This window comes from Globicephala melas, chromosome 8 (genome assembly GCF_963455315.2).
Source record: "Globicephala melas chromosome 8, mGloMel1.2, whole genome shotgun sequence".
NCBI lineage: Eukaryota > Metazoa > Chordata > Mammalia > Artiodactyla > Delphinidae > Globicephala > Globicephala melas.
In genome coordinates this window covers 13,398,597-13,410,951 of record NC_083321.1, presented here as the reverse complement: position 1 = coordinate 13,410,951, position 12,355 = coordinate 13,398,597, and the positions used below count along the sequence as shown (strand labels likewise).

The 12,355-nt window shown below is 37.6% G+C and overlaps 1 protein-coding gene across 3 annotated transcripts in view; it reads right to left on the bottom strand.

Annotated features, from left to right (window-relative positions):
* The window catches only part of CKAP5 (cytoskeleton associated protein 5), a 106,866-nt gene that overhangs the window by 37,756 nt on the left and 56,755 nt on the right, over window positions 1-12,355 (bottom strand). For all 3 annotated transcript variants that reach the window (XM_060303245.2, XM_030864525.3, XM_060303246.2), the window contains exons 10-18: window positions 11,478-11,567; window positions 11,208-11,372; window positions 10,579-10,707; window positions 9,630-9,812; window positions 6,314-6,427; window positions 5,914-6,024; window positions 4,447-4,539; window positions 1,679-1,864; window positions 1,056-1,150 (exon numbers count right to left, since the gene is read on the bottom strand). In XM_060303245.2, the coding sequence (XP_060159228.1) occupies window positions 1,056-1,150; window positions 1,679-1,864; window positions 4,447-4,539; window positions 5,914-6,024; window positions 6,314-6,427; window positions 9,630-9,812; window positions 10,579-10,707; window positions 11,208-11,372; window positions 11,478-11,567 (1,166 nt within the window). The remainder of the gene's footprint in view (window positions 1-1,055; window positions 1,151-1,678; window positions 1,865-4,446; window positions 4,540-5,913; window positions 6,025-6,313; window positions 6,428-9,629; window positions 9,813-10,578; window positions 10,708-11,207; window positions 11,373-11,477; window positions 11,568-12,355) is intronic.

Genomic DNA, 12,355 nt, shown 5'->3' with positions numbered 1-12,355 from the left:
CTTAGCAACCTCAGCAAGCCAGTTTTTTCTTTCCTTACTGAGTTGAGAACTTTCACTTTTTTACTTAAAGGAAGCACTTTACAGCTTCTTTTTAGCATATCCAAATTGCCAGCATCTCTACTCTTGCACTTTGGGGCAATTTTTTTTTTTTTACGACTTTTTTGATGTCGACCATTTTTAAAGTCTTTATTTAATTTCTTACAATATTGCTTCTGTTTTATGTTTTTGTTTTTTGGCCACGAGGCATGTGGGATCTTAGCTCCCTGACCAGGGATCGAACCTGCTCCCCCTGCATTGGAAAGCAAAGTCCCAACCACTGGACAGCCAGGGAAGTCCCATAGGGCCATTATTAAGTAAAATAAGGGTTACTTGAACAGCAGCACTACAATACCACAAGGATCGATCTGTAACTGAGACAGCTACTAAGTGACTGATGGGTGGGATACACTGGACAAACGAATGATTCATATCCTGGGCAGGACAGAGTGAGATTTCATCATGCTACTCAGAATGGCCCACAGTTTAAAACTTATAAATTGTTTATTTCTGAAATTTTCCATTTAATATTTTTTGAATGCAGTTGACTGTGGGTAACTGAAACTGTGGAAGGTGAAACCACAGATAAGCGGGGGACTACTGTAAACAAATGTGATCAACAGACAAATAACTTTGGGAAAGAGTGGGTTAAACAAGTGTCTCAACTGCAGGACTTCTCAGAGCCTTTAATATTCCAACGTGCACTATAGATCTCTAAACAAGTGTGATTTTATATAGTACTTTCCAAATGTATTTGACTAGAAATCCTTGGAACTGGCTTTTCTGTGGGACAGTTACAAATACTTGAGGAAAAATAACTTAGAGAACTCTAATATTAGTGGATATCAAAATGCAGGAGCACAAGCCAATATAGGCTTTTGGAACAAAGGTAGTCTTGTTTTATATAAATTATAGGCAATCCAGCTCTGGCTTCTCAGAAATAAGCAGCAATAGCTACAACAAATATAATCACCAGTTAGAGACTGGCAAAACATGTGCTTGATTTCTTTCTGACTTACCCAGAAAAACCAAATTCTTTTATTGCATTTGATAGCCAATTCAGAGTTTCTGACTGATTCTTGGGATTCTTCTGTAAGAAAGCCATTGACATAACCTGGAGTGGAAAAACAAACATACAAAAAACCAAAACAGATCTGTGTTTTCTCTCATATTTCTCACAGAAATACAGCTTGACATTAAGGCAGTAGTAGATTAAGCGTGGTTTTCCTGATGCTAACACAACTGCAAGAATGCCTTAGGAATGAAATATTTAATTTACACAAGAAAATGAGGTAAGTGACAGAAGTATTAAAAGCATTCTCACAGTATTGTACATCAACTAATACTTCAATAAAAAAAATTTTTTAAAAGGCAATCTGGACTGTTTACAACTTTTCATTAGTGGTCACTCTGGATGATAATGTCTTAAGAGAAAATTACTTTCATTCTTAATAGAATATTCTTGACTAAAACAATTTTAATTATCAGGCAACAGTGCAAAAATTACTAAAGGTAAAAGTAAAACAGTATCAAAAAAGGTTTTACTTGAGAAGAAAAGAACTAAAGTTTAACTAATAACTTTAAACTAAAATTTGGGAAAAAACTGGGAAAACTTGAGGAAAGAGAGCTCTGTGTCACTAACCTGTTCAGCTGTCCATGGCAACATACAAGCTTCTGCTATTGCTGTCATAGCTTCTTTTGCATTGTTCCCACATTTCACATCTCCAATCTTGTCTACAAGGCCATCTAAGACGATCTGAGCTGAAGTTTTGGAAAAATTTCCCTTCTGGGCAATCAAAGCAACTATGTGAAGCTTCATTTGCATCACCTGAACAAGGATAAGTATCAGAAAGTTATGAGTAAGCCAAAGACATTTTTTTGGCGGGGGTGGGGCGTGCCACGTGGCTTCTGGGATCTTAGTTCCCTGACCAGAGATTGAACCAGGCCCTCGGCAGTGAAAGTGCCAAGTCCTAACCACTGGACCGCCAGGGAATTGCCCAAAGACATTTATTTATTTACTTATTTTTATAGCAGCCTGAAGATGTAACAGCTGAGAACATGACCAAACTAAAATCAAACTTTAAACCAAGAAACAAAATAATTTTTATCCTTTAATTGTTATCAATTAATGTAGCTGACAGCTAAGACAGAAAAAAACTCAGTGTTTTAAAATATTAACAAGCAATGTTACCACATGAAGTTTATGAATTGAAAAATATAATTTCTATATTCTCCTTCTCCTATGGTTATCTGCATATAGTACTGAGCATACATCCTGAAATACATAATAAAATGACCATACTAATTCAGAGTTCCTACTAGAGTTGCCCACAAAAAAAATTACAACCCTCGTGTACACACACACACACACACACACACCAGAACTTGAGAGATTTAAAGAATTTGTAGATTTTTAAGTGGAAGAATGGAAGGAACTGTGAAAAACAATTTAAAGATATTAATGTGATGATGGCAGATGTCTGGGACTTCAGACACTTTTGACCGAAAATATTTCCCTTTGTCCTGTTTGAATATTTAAATAACAAGTGTTGGCAAGGAAGTAGAGAAACTGGAACTCTCCTGCACTGCTAGTGCAAAGATAAAATGGTACAGCCACTTTAGAAAACAGTTTGTCAGTTTCTCAGAAAGTTAAACACAGAGTCACCATAAGACCCAGAAATTCTACTAGGTATATACATGTGTTCACACAAAAGTTTGTACATGAAAGTTCATAGTAGCATTATTCACAATAGCCCCAAAGCAGAAACAATGCAAATGCCCATCAACTTATGAATGGGAAGGGACTTCCCTGGTGGTCCAGTGGTTAAGACTCCGTGCTTCCAATGAAGGGGTCGCGGGATCCCTGGTTGGAGAACTAAGATTCCATATGCTGCGTGACACAGCCGAAGAAAAAACAAAGAACTTATGAATGGGTAAATAAAATGTTGTATATCCATACGATGGAATACTGTTTAGCAATAAAAGACTGTAGGGCTTCCCTGGTGGCGCAGTGGTTGACAGTCCACCTGCTTATGCAGGGGACGTGGGTTCGTGCCCCAGTCCGGGAGGATCCCACATGCCGCGGAGCGGCTGGGCCCGTGGGCCATGGCCGCTGAGCCTGCATGTCCGGAGACTGTGCTCCGCAGCGGGAGAGGCCATGGCCGTGAGAGGCCCGCGTACCGCAAAAAAAAAAAAAAGACTGTAGAGTTGATATATGCTACAGTATGGATGAACCTTGAAAACATTATGCTAAGTAAAAGCCAGACACAAAAGGCCACATCATTCTATTTACATGAAATGTCCAGGAGAAGTGATCCACAGAGAGAGAAAGTAGATTAATTGTTGCCAGGGACTGGGGGTGGGGACTTGGGGAGGAATAGAGAGTGACTACTGATGGGTATGGGGTTTCTTTTTGGGGTGATGAAAATACTCTAAAATTAAATAGTGGTAGGAGTTGCTAACTATGTGTATAGACTAAAAACAGCTGCACTGTACCGTTTAAAACAATTTTATACCCTCAGGAAAGTTGTTATAAAGGAAAAAAAGATATAAAATTATCTCTTGATATGGATCTAATACAAAGAAGGGTATTAGCTCAAATCAGGTGTGCTTCTTTCACCTATCTGAGAAGCTACATAAGGGGAGTTTTAAAAGTGGTGGTGTGAGGGGAAGAAGGCAGTATCAGAACCTTCTGGCACGGGAAACCTTTGTGGAGCTGGATGGTTTGGATGAGGTTATAACGCAGTGCTAAGGGAACAGTGAGCAAGGGAGCTATGGTCCTAAACAGAGAATAAGAGGTGGCAAAACAGAAGTAAAAAAGAGACTAGCAGGAAGCCAAAAATAAACCTGATACATTTCAAACTTTTGTTTCCCATCAGCTCTATGTATGTCTAGAGGAGAAGAAGAAAACACTTTTCTCATTTTCCTTCATGTATTACTTTCCTATACCTCCCTTTACACCTACTTTTTAAACTAAATAACGGTACTGCTCAATTTCATCTCTATTATCAGTTAATGAGTTAAACCAATTACGTGGTAATTTTTTATTAGCAATTTAAAGACTACATTTATTTTTTATGCAAAGAAATAAGAAAGCTATCTCATTGTTCATCCCTCCCTATATTCGAGGGCTTCCAGGTCTAAATAATGAGAAAAATGCATACATATGAATTAACAAACAATAAGTATTTGTATATATATAAACTCCTAAATGCACAAAGTTAGAGTTATGTGTTTAATCAAAATGCACACATTCCACTGTTCATTTAAAATTACATGACACATTGGCTGAGTGATTTTAAAAAAAAGAACAAGCTAAAAATTACCAAACTATACCTCTCTAATACACCATAGGATGATGTAATGAAAATTACTTCAATAAAAGACATTAAATCTCTAATTTAAATATACCTGAAAATTAGTTTCTTTCCATCCAGGTTTCTTGGCCAGCATCCTCACTAATGCCTGGCATGGCATTTCAGTTCGGTCCATTAGTTCAACAGCCTTGAAGTAAAACAAGATAGTAGGAGAGTTAAGGGATTAATGATTAGTTCCAAGGGAACAGTATATACCAAATCAATTACGTGTTTACCTTTGAAGGAGTGAGGGGAATAGAAATGAGGAGGGTCACAGATAGAGCTTGTTTACTTTCTGTTCTAATACTTTGTTTCTTAAGTTGGATGTTTGGTATATGGTTGTTATAGTGATGCCACTGAAACTCTTTTTTTCATATTTCAGGAATTCATAAATAATTTGCCCCAAAGAAAGTAACAGTTTTAATTTGCCCAGTGTATGGCTGAAACTGCTTATACATATTTTGACTTATTCGATTTTCCTAAAAACATAGCAAAGTAGAGTAGATTAGAAGCATTTAAGTACAGGTTTCAAAGAAGCACACCCAGGGCTAAGCTTGAGTGGCGGATGCAGGACTGGAAGCCAGGACTCCTGGCTCAAGTCGCAGCATTCTTGCAGTTTCTCCACACCCCTCCTCATTAGAATCAAAGAGTGTGTGCCAAAATAAACCACCATGCTCCTGTCCAACACAGATTTTTTTTAAAGAAGCTTCTCATACCAAGTGATAATGTCTATTCTTCTGAGAATCATGACAACAAAGAGGGAAACATAAAATGGATGAGGGGTGGTTTACGTGAAGAGACCTGTTTGCCTAGTAAGTTTAATACCATAATATTAAAATTCAGGGACTTCCCTGGTGGCACAGTGGTTAAGAGTCTGCCTGCCAATGCAGGGGACATGGGTTCGATCCCTGGTCTGGGAAGATCCCTGGTCTGCCACGGAGCAACTAAGCCCGTGTGCCCCAACTACTGATGCCTGCGTGCCCTAGAGCCCACGTGCCACAACTACTAAAGCCTGCACGCTCCAGGGCCTGCATGCTGCAACTACTGAACCCGCATGCTTCAACTACTGAAGCCCATGTGCCTAGAGCCCGTGCTCTGCAACAAGAGAAGCCACTGCAATGAGAAGCCCGTGCACCTCAATGAAGAGTAGCCCCCGCTCACCACAACTAGAGAAAGCCTGAGCGCAGCAACAAAGACCCAACACAGCCAAAAAAAAAAAAAAAAAAAAATTAAAAATAAAATAAAATTCATGTAAGCCTTATAATTCAGAATAAACCTAATTTTCTTGAGTATGCATCACTTAGGTTATGAGCTGATAGAAGCCACAGAAAGCAGATGTTGAAAGATAAATACTAAACAGCTAAAAAGCAAATAAAAACCCCACCTCATCTTTAGTTAACACCCTGCAGACATGTTCACTGGTTACAAAATACAGCAATTAGGACTAGTCCTTCATTTATCAATTCATCACTTCTGTATGATGGAATTTTCTTTCACATTCAACTCATCCCTGTGTACCCACCTTTTGGAACTCTTCCATACAGGCCAGCCTTTCCTTCCAGTTACTGCTGTCTAGAAGCTGTATACAGGTAGCAGGAAGGACAGCTGAAGCTTTTTCTTCACATACTTCTATCTGTAAGATACAAAACATTAACACTAATAATTGCTTAAGGAAACAGATGGCAACAATGTAAGAATACCCCAGCCAAAATTACAAGAACACTCCCATAGGTGTGTTTTAGTATCTGAGGATTCTATTATACTACTGTAAAGGGGAAGTTTGTCCAAGGCACAGTTTCAATAAGCTAAAAAGACATCCATTAACTATACGTTACAGAACTCAGAAAAGAGAGAACCTGAACCTCCTCATAGGCAATGACTTTCCGTGGTTTTGAGTTTGAGGCATACTGTATAATACTGACCGAGAGCTCAGGCTCCACTATTTCTTTAGTCTCCAACCCTTTCTTGTTCTTGGTTCCAGTGCTCCCTGCGCCTCCTAGTGCAGCTGGTTTCCCCTTCTTCGGTGGCCCGCCAGGCTAAAAGGAAACAGAAAAATATTAAACCACTTAAGGATTTAGAATAGTGATTCTTAGACATTTTGGGATTAGAGATTCCTCAAAAATTTGATTAAAATGAGGGATCACTCAACCAACAGCGACAACAAAAAGACCCATATTTTTTGTGCCCACAGAATTTAGCAATTTCAAGGGCAGACAGACCTCCTGAAGATCATTCATGGGGAATCTGTAGAAGCTGTATTAAGAACCTCTAGGGCTTCCCTGGTGGCGCAGTGGTTAAGAATCCGCCTGCCAATGCAGGGGATGTGGGTTCGAGCCCTGGTCCAGGAAGATCCCACATGCCGCGGAGCAACTAAGCCTGTGTACCACAACTACTGAAGCCCACATGCCTAGAGCCCATGCTCCACTACAAGAGAAACCACCGCAATGAGAAGCCCGAGCACCACAACGAAGACAACAGCAACTAGAGAAAAGTCCATGAGCAGCAGCGAAGACCCAACACAGCCAAAAATAAATAAAATTAAAAAAAAAAAACCTCTAATTCAAAATGAGCTAATGAGATAAATGAAATAAAAACGATGAACTGGATTTATGCTACATTTACAGATTAATTTGAGAATTAATGTTTGATGCCTTTAAATGCCTCTAGATCCTTCCTACACTAGTAAAGGGCAGTTTCTGAGTTATAACATTTACTCACTAACCACAAAGTACTCACTATTTAACCACAAAGTTACTCCAAGTAACATGAGAATATGTTATTACTCACTGTAGAACTATCTAATTTGTGAAGAAAAAGAGGTGTTACGCCAATTTCAGTGAGTGTTCTAGTTATGTTGAAGATGGCCATCTCACTGAATATTTTTTATTGTTTTATTAGTTTTCCAGTTGACTTGCTTGGGTTTTCCAAGAATATGATCATATAATCTATAAAAATGATATATTTAATCATATCAAAGTATCCATCCATTTCTATACGGTTAAGAATTTTTATCAAGAAGACATGCTGAAATTTATTATATTCCTTTTCAGTGTTTGAAATTAGACTTCTTTTGATCTATAAATTCAGTAATTTTTCTAATATCAAACTATCCTTGTGATCCTGGAATAAACTTCAGTTGCTCATACTTTCTATTGCACCCACTGGATTCTATCTGCTAATATTCTATTTAAATATCTTGATTTAAATTTATGTCACCCCCAGTTTTGAAAGGTCACAAGAAAATAGCAGTTTATCATAAGGTATACAGCCAAGGGCAGTAACATTAATATGGCAACACACATCACTGTCCACATCATTCCTTCTACCTATTTTGGATATTTGTTAAGCAATGCCCAAACCTAAAAAGAAAAGATAAAATGACAGAGGACCAATTTAGTCTTGAACATCCAGAGTTGTTCTGAAACCACTGTTATCTTGAACATATTCTGAGCTTTTAAGGTGGGGTTAGCAAAGCTAAGATGCTGGTTTTTAATCCAATGGAAACCTCTAACACTTGCCAGTTCACATTAGCACTATGATTTTATTGGTTCATAATAACTACCCCATGAAGAGAGATTTAATTGTTTTCTCACTGTAAAAATAGAAAATTTTACACTCTTTGATTTACTAGAACACCTCTTCTGGATCCTTTCTTGTATATAATAGTACTCTGTTTTATTCATTGAGAGGCACCTCAATTAATAAATCTCCTACTTTTTTTTTTAAACATAGACATACATGTTTATTGGCTTAGTAGGTTTATTAGATGATACTGTCCTACTGATTTTTTCAAAAGAACAAAAGCAGGTCCTTCCCCACCCCACCCACAGCTTATTCTTGGGGGAAGGAAAAGAATCCCTTATAAGAGAAAGCCGGCTAGCATGGAAAGGTTCAGCAAGATAAGAAAAGGTCTTAAGGTGCTGCGCCCAGGTCACTGTCCAGAGAGGCAGGAGCTGCTGAGAAAGGAGAAAATAGCTGCCAACTCCCTGTACTGGAGTACTGAAGAGACAGCATAACATGAAAGTACACAGACTCTGTAGCTAGATACCTGGGTTCAAATCCCAGTTCTGCAACTCTGGTCATTCAACAAATATATGCAGAGCTCCTGCTATATGCCAGAGCCTCTTCTATGCACAAGTGGTCAAGCAGTGACAAGATCTCTATCCTTTAAAGTTTACAATACAGTGTGGGGAGACAGAATAAACAAACAAGTGAATTGTAAGAGCATGTGCAGGATATGTAACCTTGCTGAGCCCCAGTTTCCTTTTCTGGAAAAACAGGGATCACAAAACCCTTATCTCAAGGATTGTTATGATGATTAAATAAGATTATGTAGGTAAAATGCTTCACAAAGTAAAGCTCACTAAATATCAGTTCTCTTCTCCTAACTCCAGGCTGGGGCTCAGGGTGGAAAAGAGAATCAAACTTCTTGCATTTTCAGCAGATAACTTCATGCTTAAGAGAATCCAGTCCAAGAAAAGTGTTCACTGTAAGAATGCCATATTTGCCCTTGGTCATTTCCCCCTCTTCTACACTAGAAAGTGAGACCCTGATGGAACGGAGACTCGGTGCTGCAATTCCAGAGCATTATTAGCAAAATGACCTTATGTTAAGTTAGAAAATGAACTTACATTATTAATGTTATGTACCTTGCCATACTATTTCATTATTATTTTTAATAAATTTATTTTATTTATTTTTGGCTGCATTGGGTCTGTTGCTGCACGTGGGCTTTCTCTAGTTGCAGCAGGCAGGGGCTACTCTTTGCTGTGGTGTGCAGGCTTCTCTTGTTGCGGAGCACAGGCTCTAGGTGCGCAGGCTTCAGTAGTTGTGGCACGTGGGCTCAGCAGTTGTAGCACACGGGCTTAGTTGCTCTGTGGCATGTGGGATCTTCCCAGACTAGGAATCGAACTCGTGTCCCCTGCATTGGCAGGTGGATTCTTAACCACTGCGCCACCAGGGAAGTCCCTATTTCATTATTTATTGATACTTTCTGATGCTTTAAAATGTACTCCTGTATCTTCATTACCATTTTTATCTCTATATAGGTTTCAAATAACCAAATGTACTATTGGAATATGCTGTCTTCATTAAAAGATGCTCTGCTGTATTTTGAATGTTGTAATGAGTTCATCCCTCAAATGAAATCATATTGAAGAACAACCCTGAACCTGAGATTCAGACCCTACCTTACTAAATTCTAATTTTTAAACCATATATTCCAAGTCATCTATTAACCTTAGTAGCAGGTGCCTTTTTTAAGGGTCCTGGTTTGGGTGCTGAAATGTCCTTTGTGTCCTTATCTCCTGTAGCCCCCGAAGCAGCAGCTCTTCCCGGCACAGGCTTGAACTCCTTCTTGTCAGCTGCAAGTCCAGCTTTCTTACCATGTACGAGCTCTACTTTTTCTGAACATTCTTTGATCTGGAGAATGAAATTGAGATAGACGTCACTGAGCCTAACTTTGAAACACAATCATTACATTACTTAATAAGTCACTTCTAAACCACAACTACATGAGAATTCAGAGAGAAAAGTTTCCTTTTCAACAAAGATAAATTATCCATATTTTCTTGGCAGCAGATATACATTAATGACGTCTTACATTATATTTCTATGCAAATGAGAATTTACTAAACTTACAATAACCACATTTTTGTAGAAAATGAACTTACGTTTACCGGGGGGAAGGGGGGGAGGGATAAATAGGGAGATTAGGATTGACATATACACACTACTATATATAAAATAGATAACTAATAAGGACCTACTGTATAGCAGAGGGAACTCTACTCAATAATCTGTAATGACCTATATGGAAAAAGAATCTAAAAAAGAATGGATATATGTATAACTGATTCACTTTACTGTACAGCAGAAACTCACACAACACTGTAAATCAACTATACTCCAATGAAAATTAAAAATAAACAATAACCATATTTTTGATGGAAGACATTCATATTTAGAAAGGCAATTTTCCAGATATTAGAAATGAAATTAACTTAAAACATCATTTTTACCTCCTCTACAGATTGGTCACTCAATTTTATTTTATTTTATTTTTTATAATTTGAAAGATATTTCTACTAATCAAGAAATTCTGATCAAAAGGATACCAGTAAACAAACCCATATTGCACAGAGACAGGACTGCTATCCAATTTCATTAAAACCCATTACTAACCTACCTTATCAAGCTTGAGTTTGTCGACATCAGCTAAGAATGGGTTTACTGCTTTCTCACCAACCACCTTCAAAGCAGTACCCAATGCTTCAAATGCAGCATCTCTGACTTCAGGAGCAGAATCATTGATGTGCTATAGTCCGGAAGTAAGCAAGATGATCTTGATACAAGGTTCTTTAGGTATTACTGATTTTAATTCAGACTGATGGTTGTTAGATAAAGAATTTGCTTTTTACAATTCACAGAATCTAAGCTTAGCTTTCTATTTGCCAATTAAGTTACCCTTCCTCTTACCCTCTATCTAAAATGCTTCATACTCAAATGATCTTTAAATATTCTAAACTGGATGCCTGTGCTTGACCAGATCCAGCTGAATATCAGTTTATGGGCCAAATAAGAAATAAAAGTTTTAGTAGTTAGTGAAATTATAAAGCTAATTTGTGCTTTTCTTCAAGAACAGGAACATAAATAATACAAGAATTTGGATTCAATTTTCAAAGCTACAGAGGGTCTCTCCTCAAAAGACAATAATCTACAGTCTTAAAGTCAAGTAGTCACTGTACACAATCAGTAGAAAAAACAAAATCTTGCCTAGGTATAAAATATTTCCTCAGTTTCAAAGAAAGTCTATACCTTAAGTAGAGCAGCACAAAAGGGCTTTAGTAAGCTCTTTGGCAGGGTAGAAGCAGTGCAGTGGCGGAAGCTTCTTGCAATAAAAAGAGATGTCTGCTGCTTGATGGTTGGATTTTTATTATCCATTACTGCTAAAACATCCTCACTGATGTTCTGTAGTGTGGTCTTTAGAAAGAAAATGTGGTCAATAAGCTTTTCTCAAATGTAAAGAACAATCAAAATATTACATTGACAAACTTTACTTTAGACAAAACCACAAACTCAACTTACAGTAAGAAAGATTGCATCAATTGCCTCCTGCAGGGCTTGTACCACTTGAGGCTTCTTCTCTTTGAATTTCTCCAAAATGGTTGGTACAACCTTTAAAAGTGAATAGTTGGAATGTATTCGGCAAAAAAAAAAAAGGAATGATGTACTGATATATGCTACAACATGGATGAACTTTGAAAACATTATGCTAAGTGAAAGATGCCAGTCACAAAGGACCACACGTGTATTATTCCATTTGTACAAAACTTCAAATCCACAGAAGCAGAAAAGATTATCAGTTGTTGCCAGGGTCTGGGGGAGGGGAGAATGGGGAGTGACTGCTAATGGATATAGGGTTTCTTTTTGGGGTGGTGAAAATGTTTTGGAATTAGATAGTAGTGATGGTAACACACCCTTATGAATATACTAAAACCACTGAATTATATACTTTAAGACGGTGAATTTTATAGTATGTAAGTTATAGCTCAATAAAACTTATTAAAACAATGTTTGCCTCTACCAAAATAAACAAAAAAATAAACATCTAAGTTGGATTAAGAAGTCATTTCCTTTCTTGAAGGGCATAAGAATCTTATGCTGGAACAATCTTATGCCTATACCACCACAGCAATGTTTCTCAACCTTTTTTTTGCACCTGTACCTTATATGCAACCTTACAATCATTTTTATCAGTAACAACTCTTATTGGACAAAATGATTCTCAACTAGGTGGATTTAGGGTAGGGGAACAGGTATAGTATACAATTCTTCCTCCCCACCCAAGATTCTGATAGCCCTCACTTGGACTGAGATGTCTTCTGCCTCTTCACTACACTAAAGAAAAAAGAAACAGTACCAGAAATTATAGCTTTTTTTTTTTTTTTTTTTTTTTTTGCAGT